This window comes from Aulonocara stuartgranti, assembly GCF_965226115.1.
Source record: "Aulonocara stuartgranti genome assembly, chromosome: 4".
Lineage (NCBI taxonomy): Eukaryota > Metazoa > Chordata > Actinopteri > Cichliformes > Cichlidae > Aulonocara > Aulonocara stuartgranti.
In genome coordinates, this window is record NC_138942.1 from 565,752 (window position 1) to 583,768 (window position 18,017).

The following is an 18,017-nucleotide window of genomic DNA, read 5'->3' on the forward strand; positions in this document are numbered from 1 at the left end:
CACCCAGAACCTCCATCTTCCACTGAGAGGGCTTCTTTTAAGACCGCTAGGGCATTTGGGGCCTTATTTAAGACCGTGTCTCAGCCCCTGCTGTCTGTTAACCGCAAATCAAGTGAGAAAGCTTCTGATCTGACCAGTAGTAAGACTGTATTGCCTTTGGCTAGCACCCCCCTTTCCGAGTCAGTTTTCCTTGTTCCCGAGTCAAATAACAAATGTTCTGTTTATATAACTAGACCAGCGAAAGAAGAAATGTCCAGTGTTGATCATAAAAATGTCTGTTATGATCCTGTGCTGATCGGTCCCCATGTTCCTCACTCTGCTGATGGTTTGACCAGAGGGAGTGCTTTGGAGCCCGACATCAGCGACTGCTTTTCTACACCAGTCCATCGGGCCGGGACGATTATTATGGGTCTGCCAGGTTTCCCTATGTCTGTGAATGACATTGCAATTTCCGTTAATATAACACTGAAGGATTGTTTAAGTTATGCTCCCGCATTATCCAATGACAAGGCTGAATTTCATGTTTCAAAGGCTGTCGGGGGGGAGCGCCATGCTAGCCATTACAACCCAGCTAGCCCTTTAACTGCACCCCTGGGCCAGGACCTTTTGACAGCAGTTAATGAACTGGCCGATCTAAAGACAATTCAGCCGGATGGCTCAGAGCCAGTCCACTATGTTTTCTGTGCAAAGCCAGGTCCATGTGCATTCCACTCACTAGCCTTCCACAGCCGATTAGTGTGTGTGGCTGAACCCCCCCTTAACTCAGTCTCGCCTACGGGGGGCTTAGACTCCAATAAGCGTAGTTATTTCCTATGTGACTGCCAAATTATTATGTTAAAATCATCTGCACATAGTCCTGGTTGTTTTATGTGGGTTCATGAATCATGTCTTGGCCTTAAGAATCATGCTTCCTGGGACAGTATAACTATCACTTGTGTCACTGAGCCAACTTATTTCAGGTCTGAAATGTTGTTTGAATCATGCTCCAAGACAGAAGATGTGTTTAGCTCCCCAAGAAGGGCAACTAAGGACAATTTGGACTATGTTAAGGGCTTAGAGACTTTAAGGTCTTTGTCTGTTGTTGCTCCTCTGCTTGCACCTGACAAAGTCAATATCTGGAACTTTGTGCTCACTCCCAGGGTGGCTGTGGCGTTGCCTGACCTCTCACCTGCGTCTGATCTCCAGGTAGAGGCAGGGGTCACCCAGCCAGCACCTGAGCTAGTTCTCACCACTGGGGTCAGGGCAGCCGTAGGTCAGCCATATCCTGCACCTGCATCTGCACCTCAGGTGGGAATGGCTGCCGTCCGGTTTGTTCCTACACCCAGGTTGGTTCCCAAGGTTATGCCAGTCAGTACACAGCTGAGCTCCGCACCCAGCCTAGGCACTCGGGTGGGAGCGGTTGACGCTCTGCAGGCGCCTGCACCAACTGATGCTTCCATTATAGGCCCCAGGGTCTCATCACCGCCGCAATGGCCTCATGCCTCGTCCGCTGGAGGGCCCGAGGAGCCCGTCCAGCCTCATGCTTCGTCAGCTGGAGGGCCCGAGGAGCCCGTTCAGCCTCACGCTTCGTCAGCTGGAGGGCCCGAGGAGCCCGTTCAGCCTCACGCTTCGTCAGCTGGAGGGCCCGAGGAGCCCGTCCGGCCTCACGCCTCGTCAGCTGGAGGGCCCGAGGAGCCCGTCCGGCCTCACGCCACGTCAGCTGGAGGGCCCGAGGAGCCCGTTCGGCCTCACGCCACGTCAGCTGGAGGGCCCGAGGAGCCCGTTCGGCCTCACGCCACGTCAGCTGGAGGGCCCGAGCCGCCCGTCCAGCACCACACCACGTCTGCTGGGGGGCCCGAGCCGCCCATCCAGCCACCTTCTGCTTCTGCTACGCCTGGTCCAGCCTCTGCCTCAGCTCCTGCTTCGCCGTCGCCTGGTCCGGCTCCGTCGCCTGTGGCTGCCACGCCACCGCCTGGTCCTGCCTCGACTGGTCCTGTGCCCACCGGGCCTCGGCCAGTACGCCTGACACTGGAGGGCCACCGCTGCCTTCCGCGCGGCCGGCCCCCTGAGCTGTTCCGCCGTCCCCTTCGCCGCCGCCGTTGCCTTCCGCACGGCTGGCCTCCTGACCGGCTCTGTCACCTGTGGCGCCCGCCTGGTCGGCCCCCCGACCGTATGACCCTTGAACTCTTGTGCCCGCGGGCTCCGGGTCGGCCTCCCGAACTGCACCGCCACTGCCTCTCACATGGACGGCCTCCTGATGGGAGATGGCGTGGCCTGTTGGGTTGCCAACCCCCGGGTCGGCCGCCTGAACTCATAAACTGTGGGCTGGTATGTTGCCGCCCTCCGGGCCGACCCCCTGAATTATGTCTGGACTATGTCACGTGCTCCAGTGTTTTCTGTTGGCTGTTTTTTTTTCTTGTTCTGGTCCCTCCGTCCTGGTCCCCCGCCGCCCGCCTGGGCTCGGTGGTCCGTTTCTTTTGGTTTGGGGCTGTCTGGAGCCAGCCCTTGGTGGGGGGGTGGTGTCATGGTCCTGGGTCGTGCGACCCAGTGTTTTGTGTTTAGTCTATTTTGATGTTTATTGATTGTTTAGGTTCTTTAAGGTAGTCCAGTCCTTTTGTAGTTATGTTACCCTTGTATCAAGCCTCCCTTGCCCTTCGTGTGTTTATGTCTGTGTGTCTTGTATTGTCAAGTTCATGCTGTCGCGTCTGTCACCTCCCCCTGTACTACGTCTCCCCGGTTCATGTCCCATGTTTCCTGTTTTACTTTGAAGGCCTGCATTCACTGTCAGTGTATTCAGTTTCACTCCTCCTGTCCTGTCGTTAAGTTCATGTATATCAGCTGCGTTCCCATGTGTGGCCACTTCCCCTGATCATCCCTCATGTGTATTTAGTCTCTGTGTTTCTTACAGTCTGTGTCGCGTCGTCTGTGTTCCCACCCTCCATGTTTCCATGCCCGGTCTGTTGTATTCTAAGTCATAGCCTTACCTTAGTTCATTCCCAGTTTAGGTTTCTGTTTAGTTATTGCTTTTGTGCTGCCCTTATTCTTGTTTGTTTCTCTTGCGTTACCAGCCACAATAAAAGGCTCGCTTTTGTTTAAAGTTTACTCCCGTGTCACTCGTGTCTGCACCTGAGTCCTCCACGCACTCTCCACACGGTCTGTCACAGCGGACCGTGACATATTGTAGCCAACCTTTACATGGAGGAAGTGGGAAGAAAGGCTCTTGGCTCCGGGACAGCGCCGAGCTACTGGTACAGATGTGCTGATAACACCTGGGTCAAAAGTAGAATCCTTCACTGCTCACATTAACTCTGTGGATGGAAACAAAGTTCACCAGGAAGACACAAAGATAACTGTTTGCTGTTTCTGGACTGCGATGTGTGCACTGAGGAGAATGGAAACCTCAACATTAAGTTTACTGGTTTACGTTTCCTCTGTGCCAAAAGGGAAAGAAAAAGGAACACACACGTAGAGAAAGCTCTTCATACATATACAAATAAAGACCATTTACCATAAAACCAATCACAGCAGGAAATCTTTCCTTCCTGTGGATATCTCTGTACAGCGCCTTTATCCAAAGCACAGAGGAAGGGTGCAATAGCTGAAAAAATTTTAATCGTGATAGCTGTAACTAGCTGAGATGGCTGGGTCAAGAGATGGCTTTTTAAGTCATGGTGTAAGTTGAAGGCCTGTGGTGTGCAGCTCATTAGTAGAGAATGGTAGGGCCGCTTAAAGACTGAAATATTAAGTGCTTTGCTAGACTCCAGCAGCTGATGCAGAGCGTGCTGATCTGCTGAAACACTTCAAGAAAAGCTTTTAGAAGGACTGCAGCTCGAGCTGACCACACACTGTATTTGAGGAGGCTGACAGTTCACTGAAAATATAGCTGTTGACTTTAGATATATTTTGTGGTTTTATTGTTTTTATTGTAAAGACATAGTTTTAGAACTACTAACCTGGGTAACCAGGGTGCCTGCTGCCTCTTTGGCCTGTCAGAGCTTTCTCAGAACACATGGGCTTCTCCTGCTCTTTGTAAAGACTGGTTTTAAAACTAGACAAGGCTGAAGTCTCTTTGCTGCAGTCAGTCTGAAGTAAATTCAGATGATAAATACAAAGTTTATAATGTTTAGTTTGCATATAAAAAACAAAAGCCCCTTACCTTGCGAGTCTTGATGAGACTCACAAGTTTGATTCTATTCATCTGGATGTTTTCGTCATCATCAGGTGACTTCTTCAGTCTCAGCTGACTGCAGGTTTCACCAGGATTATAAACAGGACATTTACACAGTGACTGACACTAGCACCACTGAATGAACAATGAGGAGCAGTGAGGTGCTCATTAATATGCAAATTGTCATGACCACAGATTAGTGATCATGAGATGGGGCTTATCTTGTGAGGAACATCATAAAGAAACAGAAGTTCAAGTTCAAATTTTATGAGCCACATGCAGTGGCAGGTTGAAGGGGAAGGGGGATCAGTGAGTGCTTATCAGTGCAAGTGTATGTGCGTGTCCATAGTTCAGCTGAGACAGTGTCCTTCGCCCTGCCAGGCTAAGTAAACAGTCTTCCAGCCAACCCAGGTGGCCTTGCATGGAGTGGGAAGAACAGTCAACACACAGTTGTTATCAGGGAGTTTTGTTCGGCTCCAGCCTTGAGCCCACAGCTGGCGCCAAAGGGACAGCCGCATTATGATGTTGATTATTCTTTTATGCGAACAACTCATGAGAATTTCAAAGCTGCTCTTTAACACTCCAACACTGGTCTCTCCATCTCCCGGTGGAGAGGCGCGAGCTTCTCCATGATGGTATCAAACTTGCGCTCCGTGGTCTTGTCATTCTTGTGCTCAGAGAGCCGATTCTGAGAACTCACGACTGCAGTCAGCTGCTCCACGATGTGATCCAACTTTCGCTCACAGATGTTATTCTGAGTGAACTTCTCCTTGATGTAATCAAATTTACGCTCAGAGGTGTTATTCTGAGTGTAACTGTCCCTGAGACAGTTAAAATAAAGTTGGTTATTTTGTGTTTCTGTGATAGATTCATGCTTAATTTAGTTCATTTATTTATAAGAGTAAGATGATAAAAGTGTAACATTAATTTAAAAAAAAACATGTCTAAAATATGTGATTACAAAATATGGGTTTGTTAAATATGTAAAGTGCTGTAAAGTTTGTATGAGGTAAAGTTTGTAATTGTCACATGACCAGAGTTTGGTTGAGAGCACAATCACGGCATTGTGGAGCTAGCATGGATACATGGCTACAGATGCATCTACAGCCTCAGCGTTAATGTTATTCTGCATGTGGTCCAAGAGGCGCACACGGTATGGTTTCATGTATATTGTTTGTATAATGTTGCATACGTGTTCCACACTGGTAATGAGAGGACATTTTTGTGATATCCATTATTGTGCATTTTTCTGTTCTGCTTGTACAAGACTGTTTATGGACACTGATATGAGAGACTGATAAGCTCAAAACATTTATGTTGTGTACTTTGTGTTTCTTCAGTTTTCACGGTGTCTGAAGACAATAAGAGTGAGAGAGAGAGAGAAATAAATTTCCGAAGACATCAGTATGATGCGTGGCCATTCTTTGTTGGACCCCTGTAGTTACAGTGAAAACGTACCGCCAACGTGGCTGGAAGTTCGACGTTAGAAGCAATGCATGTTCCAGAATAAGAAAGGAAGAAACCTTCTTGACAGCGCAGTGTGTGTGGTTCGAGAACACAGCGGAAAAGAAGCTTGCAAACTTAAAAAGAGGAAACACCATTATTGGCGCTTTGGACGGCAACGACCACGACTTCACCAATAGAGGGCGACATTGACCATCATAAACTACAGCTCTGCAAATCTCTGCCGCTGCACACAGCAAGAACTGTAAAATCCCTGGCGGTCTTCAAGGAAAAGATAACGGCTCTTCAGTCAGCGCCAGGTTGGGCTGTGATATATCCACAACTTCATGGAGAGGTTTGGAGTTTGGAGAGGTCTATTAAAATAATAATTTATTTTGTTTAAGAAAGGTACTGAGTTAAAGGTAACCAACCTGTTATTATAGCCAAAGTGTTCCCTTTTATTTTACAAGTGGTGTTGTTTAAAGTGTTCTAAAAATGTTTAAGAGTTCAACTTAAACGTAGAATAACAAGGGGTGTAGTTAAGCAAATTGTTGCAAGAATCAGATTGTACTGAGAATTGTATATTTGCCAGGATCGCATGTACATATAGCAACAACTTGTTTATGCAGCAGGTTTGCTGAAACATGTACAATGTCAGTAAACACAGAAAAATCACATATTGAAGAATGCAGAGAACAAATTGATTCCCTTAAGGAAGAGCTAAGTAGATTGAATGAACAATTGAAATTACACACTGATGATGTCGAAAGAGAGAAATTGGAGTTACTCATCAGAATCAGAATCAGAATGGGGTTTATTGCCAAATGTTGAGCAGGTTTACAACATTAGGAAATTGCTGCGGTGCTTCAGTGCAAACATAGTGTCATAAATAGCACTTAAATAGACATGGAAAAAAATAAAAGTAGGGATAAGAATTAAAAGTGCTACGTGGAAAGATATGTGCATGAGATATACGTGGGAAGATATGTGCATGAGATATACATGAGATATATACATGAGAATAAGAATTAAGAGTGCTACGTTGAAAGATATATACATGAGTGGTATATAGGTGATCATAGGTGATATTCATGCTAAAATAGAAATCAAGCAGATAATGTTGAAGAAGCCTGCCTCTAATACTTCAAGACTAGAGCCCAGGAAATCCTCAAGGGAGCAAAAGTTAACGCCCAAAATGCTAGAACTTAAGCAACAAGAGTTTTCTCAGAAGGAGAGTAAATTTATCAAACTATATGAAAGCTGGAAAGAACAAGTTAAAGCTACACGTTCCAAACTTAAAGATGAGTGCTCTGACCAGGAATTAGCTGACATGATGGATACTGTCGAAGGGCTAGAGTCACAAGTGAAAAATACATACGAAGATATGAGATCGCAGTCAGCCCCTTCTACTGAGACTAGAAGAAAAATTGATTCCTGCACAGCAGTAACAGCGGACTTGATGAGAATACTTAAAGTACGTATGAGTGAAGTGGGGCAAGAAGAGTTTGATGCTAAGGCAGAAAATGCGAGACTTCACATGGTGCTAGACAGAGAATATGCTCGGTCAATATTTGGGACTACAATCTCCCGACCTTCTGTACGTAGCTGCCGCTCAAGCTGTTTATCGGAGCAGCAAAGCATCAATGTAAAAAAGGCAGAGTGTGCTGCACAGCTTGCCGCGAAGCAGGCCGAGATAGAGATGGAGGAGGCTATTGCTACACAAAGGCAAGAGCTTAAAAGACTAGAAAATCAGCGAGATCTTCAGGTAATAACTGCAAAGCTAAAGGCTTATTCTCAAGCAGATTCAAGTGAAGCCTGTGGAGAAGACAAAAGCGCACACAGTGCGGTAGTCAGTTGTCCTCCATTAGCTCCTGAAGAAATCATACCAGAGCAAACCTACAAGAATAATAACAATGAACAACCAAACAATAATAACAATGAGTCATTGTTAATGCAAGCCTTGCATGACACAATGGTCCTCACCAGACTTCCTGCACCTGAGCCCCCAGTCTTCTCAGGGGACCCACTTAAGTTCTTAGAGTGGAGCACTAGTTTCAAAGCTTTGATAGAGCGGCGATGCACAAATCCAGCTGACAGGTTGTTCTACCTACGCAAATACATCAGTGGAGAAGCACGGTCTGTATTGGAGGGAAGCTTTTACAGAAAGGATGACGAAGCATATGACCAAGCTTGGGAAGCTTTGAATGCTCGGTATGGCCACCCCTTTATAATTCAGCGTGCATTTAGGGAAAAACTGAACAACTGGCCAAAGATTGGTTCAAGAGAGTCGCTTAAACTGAGACAATTCAGTGATTTTCTGACAGCCTGCAGCAATGCTATGCCATACATCAAAGAACTGCAGGTGTTAAATGACTGTGAAGAGAATCAAAAATTGCTCCAAAAACTTCCTGACTGGGTGACTTCTCGTTGGAATCGTCCCGTCACAGTGCAGTTACAGCAAAAAGAAGAATATCCAAGCTTCAAACAATTTGCTGATTTTGTTGCACAAGAAGCGGAAGTTGCATGCAATCCTGTAACATCATTTCATGCCTTGAAACACACTGAAGAAAGGTCAGCTAGAGACATAAAGCGTCCAAAAGCTAATGCATACATCACAAATGTGAAAGCATCAGAGAGAACAACCACAGGATACAGCGGAGTGGAGAACAATTCAAATGAGCCTGATATAGAAAGAAAAGCAAATGCTTTGCTATCAAACTCAGTCACATGTATTTGCTGTGGAGAAAGCCATTCTATTCACAAATGCCAGATCTTTGCTAAAATTAACACTTGACCCCCGTTTCAATTCAGGGGGTCAGTGTTGACATTGTGGAGGACTATAAATACCTTGGAGTACACATTGACAATAAACTGGACTGGGCTAAAAACACCACAGCACTTTACAGGAAGGGCCAGAGTCGTCTCTATTTTTTGAGGCGACTGAGGTCCTTCAACATCTGCCAGAAAATGCTGAGGATTTTCTATGAGTCTGTTGTGGCCAGTGCGATCCTCTATGCTGTTGCATGCTGGGGGAGCAGGCTGAGGGTCGCAGATGCCAACAGACTTAATAAACTGATCCGTAAGGCCAGCAATGTTGTGGGGATGGAGCTGGACTCCCTCAAGGTGGTGTCGGAGAGGTGGATGCTGTCCAAGATAAAGACAATGTTGGATAACACCTCCCACCCACTCCATGACATGTTGGTCAGTCACAGGAGCTCGTTCAGTGAGAGACTGAGATTACCGAAAAGCACCACTGAACGACACAGGAAATCATTCCTGCCTGTGGCCATCTCCCTGTACAACGCATCCACTTAACACACTGTTTGCTGCTACAACTACACATGTTTCTTTTCCAACTATTTATTTATGAGTGACTTATGTATGTATGTATGTATGTATATATATGTATATATTGTACTATTCTTAGTTAGTGTATTGTCTGTCTTGTCTTAATGTTGGTTTAAAATGGAGCACTGTAACAAAAAATAATTTCCCCCAGGGATCAATAAAGTATTCTGATTCTGATTCTGATTCTGAAAATGTCCGTGGAGAACAAAAGAAAGTTCATACTTGACAATAACCTGTGCTTTGGTTGTCTCAGAAGAGGACACAATTCAAAAGACTGTAAGCGCAAGGCGACTTGCGGAGTTTGTAAAAAAGACATCATCCAACAGCTCTTCACGAAGACCGTCCAAAGACTCCAGTGAACACATCATCACATAGAATGCAGGCAGAAGAAAACATATCTGCACTTTCTTGTTGCATGGACAGAGGAGATGGTGGGAGCACATCCATGATCGTGCCTGTGTGGGTTTCTTCAACCACCACTCCAGAGAGAGAGACCTTAGTGTATGCTCTATTAGATACACAGAGTAGCAACACTTTTGTAGATCAAGGGGTATGTGAGGAGATGGGGATGAGTTTAGAGCCAGTGAAGTTAAAGCTAACCACTATGATGGGAAGAGATTCCATTGTTCAGAGCGAAAGAGTTAGTGGGCTTAGAGTTAGAGGGTTTTCCTCCAAAAGCTTTATCAACTTGCCTATACCAGAGACTTCATCCCACTTGAACGTTCACACATTCCCACCTCTGAAACTGCCAAAAGATGGGAACATCTAATCAGAATAGCACAGGAGATGCCTGAGTTAATGGATTGCAAGGTCGGGCTGTTAATAGGCTACGACTGTCCTAGAGCACTGGCACCACGGCAAGTAATCGCGGGAGGTGATGAAGAGCCATATGCAATCAAGACAGACCTGGGCTGGAGCATTGTTGGCAGTTCACAAAAAATGGCAACATCAGCAGAAGTGACAGGCCTGTGCCATCGCTTATCTGTTAAGGAACTTCCACCCTTGACACCAGCCACCATCATCAGAGTGCTTGAGTCAGACTTCAAAGACACAGCTCCTGGAGAAAAGAGCATATCACAAGATGACATACAGTTCATGCAACTGCTAAATGAGAAAATACACCAGAATGCTGATGGGCACCTAGAGATGCCACTTCCCTTTAAGGCACGCCCTCAGCTGCCAGAAAATAAGCGTCTGGCTCTGGTGCGACTTAAGCACCTGAAAGGGAAGTTTGAGAAAAATCCCAAATTTAAGGACGATTATGTAAGGTTCATGGACAATGTCTTCAAGGAAGGTGATGCCGAAAGAGCTGAAGATGATCCCAGAGAAGGAAATATGTGGTATATTCCACATCAAGGCGTCTATCACCCGAGAAAACCGGAAAAAATCAGGGTTGTGTTTGACTGCTCTGCAAAGTACAGTGGCACAGCTCTGAATGATCACCTCTTGACTGGACCTGATCTCATTAACAGTTTGACTGGAGTACTCTGCCGATTTCGCCAACACCCAATTGCAATCATCTGTGATGTAGAGAAGATGTTTCACAGATTTCATGTAAACAGAGAGGACAGAAATTACTTGCGATTCCTGTGGTGGGAAAATGGTGAAACAAACACAGAGCCAAAAGAATATCGCTTGAAAGTCCATCTTTTCGGGGCCGCATCCTCACCAGGCTGCGCAAATTATGCAATGAAGTATCTTGTGAGCCAAAATGAAAGGGAACATCCCACAGCAGCCAACTTCATCAGAAGTAGTTTCTATGTTGATGATGGGCTAATCAGTGTAAAAACTGTGAATGCAGCCATTGAACTAGTGAGAGATGTGCGGAAGGTGTGTGCAAAGGCAAGACTAAGGCTCCACAAGTTCATATCCAACAACAGAGAAGTCCTGGAGTCAATTCCACATAGTGAACGAGCTAGTGGAGCCCAGGATGTGGACATCAGCCATCATGAACTCCCAGTTCAGACTGTGTTGGGAGTAAGGTGGAGTGTAAGCAGTGACACCTTCTCCTTTAAAGTTGCCCTGGAGGAGAAACCAGTAACACGATGGGGAATTCTGTCCATTATAGCCTCTGTGTTTGACCCATTAGGCTTCTTGGCTCCTTTCCTTCTAATAGGAAAGAAAATTCTACAGGAAATGTGTCTAAAGAGCATTGGATGGGATCAGCCACTGCCTGGTGAATTGAAGCCACAATGGGAGAGTTGGGTCACTGATCTGAAGAACCTGCAGAGACTCCAAATCCCAAGATGCTTTGTACCTGAAAGCCTTGGGAAAGTCCAGAGAATAGAACTCCACCACTTTTCAGATGCGAGCAATCGTGGGTATGGTCAGTGCTCATATGTTCGGGTGATGAGTGAAGACCAAGTGCATTGCTCCTTAGTCATGGGCAAAGCAAGAGTTGCACCCACAAAAGTTGTAACCATACCAAGGCTGGAATTAACAGCAGCAGTGGTGTCCTCAGCAGTCAGCAGAATGCTAAAAGAGGAACTGGAGCTCAAAATTGACCAAGAGTATTTCTGGACTGATTCACAGGTGGTTTTGGGCTACATTAACAACGAAGCTTGCAGATTTCACGTTTTTGTTGCTAATAGAGTGCAAAGAATCAGAGAAGCAACTGATCCTGCACAGTGGCACTATGTTGACACCAATCAAAATCCAGCGGATCACGCTTCCAGAGGCCTCACAGTAGTGGAACTCATCAGTTCAAATTGGCTCATTGGACCTCATTTCCTGTGGGAAAGAGAGCTTGTCACACCAGACTCAACTCCAGACCTTCTGGTAGGTGATCCAGAGGTCAAAACGACACAAATACTACAAACAAAGGTAGTAGAGGACAGGAACTTCTTGGAGAGACTCAAAAGGTTCTCAAAATGGCATACAGCAGTAAATCTAGTTGCTAGGATTCAGCAACTAGCCAAAAGAGCCAGAATACAACTAGGAAATAGAAAACTATCGAAAGAGGGTGAAAGGCTCAATAAACCATCCACTCTTGAACGCCCTATACATAAATTAGTGGTCCTAATAGAAAGTAACTAGAATGTTCCAGTGGAACTTCTGTAAATGTGTATGGGATGATTAAAGTATTAGGATTGACTTGCAAGTTTGTCACAATTAAGTACTGTTTGGTTCTGTAAATTCCTAGATTTATTCAAATTATTTACATATTTCATAAATCATAGTAATTTGGTGGGAGTGTAACTGTCCCTGAGACAGTTAAAATAAAGTTGGTTATTTTGTGTTTCTGTGATAGATTCATGCTTAATTTAGTTCATTTATTTATAAGAGTAAGATGATAAAAGTGTAACATTAATTTAAAAAAAAACATGTCTAAAATATGTGATTACAAAATATGGGTTTGTTAAATATGTAAAGTGCTGTAAAGTTTGTATGAGGTAAAGTTTGTAATTGTCACATGACCAGAGTTTGGTTGAGAGCACAATCACGGCATTGTGGAGCTAGCATGGATACATGGCTACAGATGCATCTACAGCCTCAGCGTTAATGTTATTCTGCATGTGGTCCAAGAGGCGCACACGGTATGGTTTCATGTATATTGTTTGTATAATGTTGCATACGTGTTCTACACTGGTAATGAGAGGACATTTTTGTGATATCCATTATTGTGCATTTTTCTGTTCTGCTTGTACAAGACTGTTTATGGACACTGATATGAGAGACTGATAAGCTCAAAACATTTATGTTGTGTACTTTGTGTTTCTTCAGTTTTCACGGTGTCTGAAGACAATAAGAGTGAGAGAGAGAGAGAAATAAATTTCCGAAGACATCAGTATGATGCGTGGCCATTCTTTGTTGGACCCCTGTAGTTACACTGAGTATTCACGGCAGCCGTAAGCTTCTCCAAGATCTTAACCATGCTGCACTCAGTTAGCCCGTTCTGAGAAGTCGCGCGTCGTCCCATCGTTTCAATCCCAGCGGGCAGCTTTGTGGGGGTTTGAACAGCTGGTTCCGCTTTCTTAATTCTCCGATAAGCCAGGGCCAAGCCAGCTCCGATCAGCAAGAACCCTGTTATCATGGTTCATAGGTAGATATCTTCAGCGTCCTCGATCGACAGACCCTCCATGTCTGCCATGTCTGCCATCGTGTATCCGGCAGGGAAAGTCCCTCCATGTTCCAGGCGCAGTTTGGTTTCCTCACCTGAGCCCAGACTTCTCATTGAGAAAAGGGTGTCAATAGCATTCAGAGACCAGTTGATCAAATCCATAATTCTCTTTTAGGTTTTAGAGAACGACAGTGAGAGACTGTTCCAGGGAAAGTAATACACACAAGACAAGACAAGGACACAAGAGGCTAAGCAGGGAAGATAAGGGGAAGGAGGAGAGGAGAAAGTTACGTTTAAGAGTAAAGATCATTGTTTTATTGTTCGTGAATGCTTCTTTGCATTCTCCATCCCATCAGAGAGCACCCCTCCATGAGCATGCTACTGATGGAGGTCTCTTCCTGTTAAAAAGGAGTTCTTCCTCCCTACAACCAATGAATGCAGCTCATTTTAAATGAGACAGAATTTATTTCAGTAACTTATTTAAAAAAAAGTAAAGCATATGAAATGTTAATACAAAAAAATAAATAAATAAGACCAATCTAAAGTAAAAATTCAGAGTGACTAAAATGCACGACAGAAATATTTGGAAGACAAAGTTTCTGTACTTAAAGCACTGAGTTACTCTGAAGTAACAAACAAACAAACAAACAAACAAACAAACAAACAAACAAACAAACAAACAAACAAACAGTGTTTGATGAAATATGTAGAAAAATAAATAAATAAATATTTCAAATAAATACATAAATAATCTGAATAAATACATAAATAAATAAATAGAGAGGGGAACATCAGAGACAGTCTTCAGATATTGTGTCAGTGTTGCGTTGCTGTTGCGTTGCTGCAGAGCGCCTCCTGCTGGCAGCAGCAGGAACTCTGATGGAGGCCACGAGCAGCTCCAGCTGTTCCAGGCGCAGTTTGGTTTCCTTCCTGAGCAGCTGCCATGACGCAGTACTGCAGCCCTGTACACACAGTACTACACTTATTACCACTGTCACTACACACAATAATACAACGAGTACTACAGTACTTGTACTTACAGAGCAAGACAGAGTACTGTTGGCCAGAGTCCTGTAGTAGCTCCTCAGTCTGCTGTTGGCTGGACTGTTGGTCGAAACCTGGAGACAAAGAACAGTTCAGACTGAGGCTCGGAAAGGAGGTGAAGTGTTGGTGTGGGAGGAGGTGAAAGGAGGTGAAGCACTGATGAAGAGGAGGCTCTGGGAGGAGGTGAAGGAGAGTGGGTGTGGGTGCATGTTTGCTCCTGTGAGTAGGCTGAAAGCAGTGAAGTGGGCGTGTCCACTCACACACGCGCTCAGTTCCATGATCTGTCTGTGGATGACCGTCAGGAAGCCCTCCGTCTTGTCGGCGCCCCAGGGAGCGGCTGACAGGTTGTCATGGCGATACAGACAGAAAATAAGCTGCAGACTGTCTCTGATGAAAACCAGCTTTGAGTCCACCTGAAGAGAGAGAGAGAGAGGTGAGCTGCAGGCGTCTGATTGACAAACAGATGTGATGTCATCGATGTAGTCATGTGACCTACCTCAGAGTTTTTTATTTGCTTGTAGAGATGTTTTGGGAATCGAACCGGATGAACTGAAGAGTGCTGTTCAGTCAGCTGATCGCCCTGAAACAGAGAGACAGCGCTTCATTTCACCACATCGCTCTGAGCTGTTGCCAATCGTGACGTGTTGTTGACGTCCCCACATTCAGGGGGTGTCCAAATTCATGGGCTGCATCCTCCTGAGGCCGCATTTGTAGACCGATTGCGTCATAGCGACGCGCAGAAGGCTGTCCAAATTCTTTTTTTTTTTTTTTGTGTCCCGTTTGGATCTTTAGCCATCAGAATTGTTGTCTTAAGGCCAAGAAAGATGCCAAGCGGATTTATTTTACCAAGTGGATCATCATGGCCTTGCCATATTGGTCCATTTGATTGACCTTTATTATAATTATTAATTTATTTTATTTTCAGTTGCTACAAACGGGACAGACATGACTGGGGGACAGGACAGGGAGAGAGAATGAAAGAAAGAGAGGGAGAGAAAGAAAACCAAAGGGGAGAAGAGACGGTGAGAAGGGGGGGAAGAAACAAACAAACAAACAAACAAACAAACAAACAAACAAACAAAACACCTGGGTCACCTGTATGGAGAAAAAAACAGGGTCACAAAATAAGCTTCTAAGATATTAAACTCCAAATATCTGCTCGGTTTATCAAGATATCACATATTTGGAGAGACGTCTTTTACCCACTAGCTCGATAGCTAGCCGGGGCGATAACAGCTAACTCCACCCAAACATCTTTTTCAACCCCCCTGCGGTCTTAACTACTCAGGTTAAGCATGATATATGAGTCACTTAGATAACTTATAAATGTTATTGTTTGGCTTTTTTCAGTGTTTCATTTGTTTGTGAGTAAATCAGTTTGGCTGAGATCAAAGTTCTAGTTTCCACACAGCTGAATAAACGTTAAACAGAAACTGATTAAACAGGAGTGTGAGACGGTCGAGAGTTTACACCAGCGTCCTGTTATATTTTAGATAGCAAGGAGCAGACAGCCGAGATTATTAACTCCACCCAGACAGCGGTGACGCAGATCTGAAGGCTCGAGCGTCACATTTCACAGCCGCTCACGACTGGCCTACCCGACCTTCTGAGGACCCAGGCCACGTAGACCGCGAAGGCCGGATCCTCAGGAGGATGCAGCCCATGAATTTGGACACCCCTTCAGTCTACACGCTAAACATGTGACCTGTGATGTTTACAAATGTCCTACAGGCTCTGAATGCATCGTTTCAGCTGTCAGTAAACTTTGTCTTGAATATTCATCACGTCTGCAGAGGAAGGGCTTATTCCAGTCAGGTTTCAGAGCCCATAACAGCACAGAAACAGCTATAGTGAAGGTTACAAATGATCTTCTTACAGCAAGAATCTCTTTATCTCTTTAACTTAATGATGTCCTGGGATAATTTCATCACTCTTGAAATGTCTTCAAGGATCCTGGAAACTTTTAAAGGACCCCGGAGCTGTCTCTTTGTAACAGTCTAAGGAGTCCTGGAATGTTTTAAAGACCAATTTAAGGACCTGGAGTCAGTGCTGTACTCACCATGAGAGTGAGGCGGCCCCGGGCTTCTTTGCTCGGTTGCTTGTAGTGCGTGAGCCAATCACAGCAGAGGGCAGGGGTCAGGGCGCCACAGAGGACGAAGAGCAGGCCCCAGGTGACCATGATGAAGACGATGAAGATCCTGTGCGGTGCTGAGAGTGCGTGTCCATGCTGCCAGCAGAGTTCAAGCTTTTATTTTACAAACAGGAAACAGAAATATTGGGGAAAAAGTCCGTCTTTCATTTTCCCTCTTGGGAAAAAGTACCTGCAAACTGGTGAGCGAGGCAGGGCGCTGATTGGTGGGTCTTGCAGGTGCTGAAGGTGCGCTCGGAACATTGAAGACTGGTTAGTTTTCAGCGTTTGGACGAGAGGACGACATCGGACTCGTGTAAAAACGTGTTCCTGTCACTCACATTTCACTTTATTTTACTTCCAGAGAAATAATCACAGCACACCTGAAATCAGCGGATATGGTGAGAGAGAAGAACCTGACCGTAGACTGACTCTCTTCATATCATTGTCATTATTAATATTTTTATTGTTATTATTGTTATTAAAACCAACCAGAAGTGTTCTGATTGGTTCACAAACGCAAAACAGAAACCGTGAAACGTCTGTGCAGCGATGACGTCATTGCTTTCTCTTTCCCCTCTCACTTTCGTTTTCATGTTCACGTTCTGAAAGCTGCAAGGCTGTAAGCACTGAAGGAGTCCTGGAAGGCTTTGAACAGGCTGTGAAGCCTCTGTGCTGGAAACACAAGTGCAGGAATTTAAACTGGACCTGTAAAATGTCAGAAACACGTCTGTCACTGTGTAGAAGCTGCAGTCAAACCAGTATAAACTAGAGATGGACCGATCTGATATTACGTATCGGTATCAGTCTGATACTGACCTACATTACTGGATCGGATATCGGAGAGAAATAAAAAATGTAATACGATCCTTTAAATATAAAAAAAAAACACCTCACAAAACTTGCGACACGGCGTAACTCGGCTCATAACCAATGGCGTGTCCAGCGGGGTGGCCTGGGGGGGCACAGGCCACCCCCCAAACCAGACTGGCCACCCCAGGTGCCACCCCAAAGGCAAAACAATAAAATTCAATCAAATATCCGATTATGTTTTCACGGTGACGCTCAGATATCCGAGTGTAAGTGAATGCAGCATCGCTTCTGCGCTATGCGCATCACGTTAGCAAAGGTAGGAGAGCCAAGCCGAAAGACGGCACCGCAGGAAACAATTTTTCGGTGAAAGAAAATGAGGACAGAATAAATGTCCCGGTAAGTAATATCAAGTTTGGTGAGTTTAGTAAACTTTGGTGAAATTAGAATACCAAGGAAAAAAATAACACTTAAAGAATTATTGCAGCTGTGGAATATTTCAGACAGTATGCTACTGAGGGCAGCTAACATAAGAGTTATGAGTTATAAGATATAATCTAAGTCGTAACATTGCTGTATGGAGCTGCAGATTTGGTTGCAGGTTAACATAGCTGGACTGGCCATCGGGCATACCGGGCATCTGCCCCGTGACTTATTTTTTATTTTTTTTGTAATGGCATGAACAATGAGAGGTGGTGGATTGGCCAGATGCAGGTCGATGTGTAGAAATAACTCCGTTGTTTGGTGGTGGCTATGACGGGGCTTCCACAGAGGCAACAGGTGGATGAGGGAAGGGGAGGCAGGAGGAGAGCCCCGAAGCAGCCACCAGTCCGAGTGTCAGGTGAACTGAACTTCAGGTAAGAAGTTATGAGCTGCAGTCTATCTGGGTCAGATATAAACCAAGTTTAGGTGGAGTTTATTTTCATGTTGCTGACTTTTTACTGTCAGTTGCAATAACTCGTACTGCGTTCTAGCCAGTTTGACGGAGTTTTTATACAGCTGGGTGGGTGCTATGATGTTACTGATAGTGAACTTTA

The 18,017-nt window shown here is 45.1% G+C and overlaps 1 protein-coding gene and 1 long non-coding RNA gene across 2 annotated transcripts; one reads left to right on the plus strand and one right to left on the minus strand.

The window, feature by feature from the left end:
* The first annotated feature begins 4,973 nt into the window (after window positions 1-4,973).
* On the plus strand, window positions 4,974-12,756 carry LOC309705226. The gene is made up of 3 exons (XR_014276523.1): window positions 4,974-5,300; window positions 5,488-12,474; window positions 12,662-12,756. It is a non-coding gene; the product is annotated as an uncharacterized lncRNA (long non-coding RNA).
* Window positions 12,757-13,761: 1,005 nt separating this feature from the next.
* On the minus strand, window positions 13,762-17,374 carry LOC309705261 (interferon a3-like). The gene is made up of 5 exons (XM_082530957.1): window positions 16,102-17,374; window positions 14,539-14,622; window positions 14,303-14,455; window positions 14,039-14,116; window positions 13,762-13,960 (listed from the first exon to the last, which is right to left on the minus strand). The coding sequence occupies exons 1-5, from the start codon at window positions 16,219-16,221 to the stop codon at window positions 13,790-13,792; spliced, it is 606 nt and encodes a 201-aa protein (XP_082387083.1). The 5' UTR covers window positions 16,222-17,374; the 3' UTR covers window positions 13,762-13,789.
* Window positions 17,375-18,017: the final 643 nt, after the last annotated feature.

Excerpts from the sequence above, each read along its gene's own strand:
- LOC309705261 (XM_082530957.1), bottom strand. The coding sequence starts at position 16,221 with ATGGTCACCTGGGGCCTGCTCTTCGTCCTCTGTGGCGCCCTGACCCCT. Across the intron at positions 14,623-16,101 it reads GGGGCCGCCTCACTCTCATG|GGCGATCAGCTGACTGAACA; the intron begins GTGAGTACAGCA and ends TCTCTGTTTCAG. Across the intron at positions 14,456-14,538 it reads AGCAAATAAAAAACTCTGAG|GTGGACTCAAAGCTGGTTTT; the intron begins GTAGGTCACATG and ends CTCTCTCTTCAG.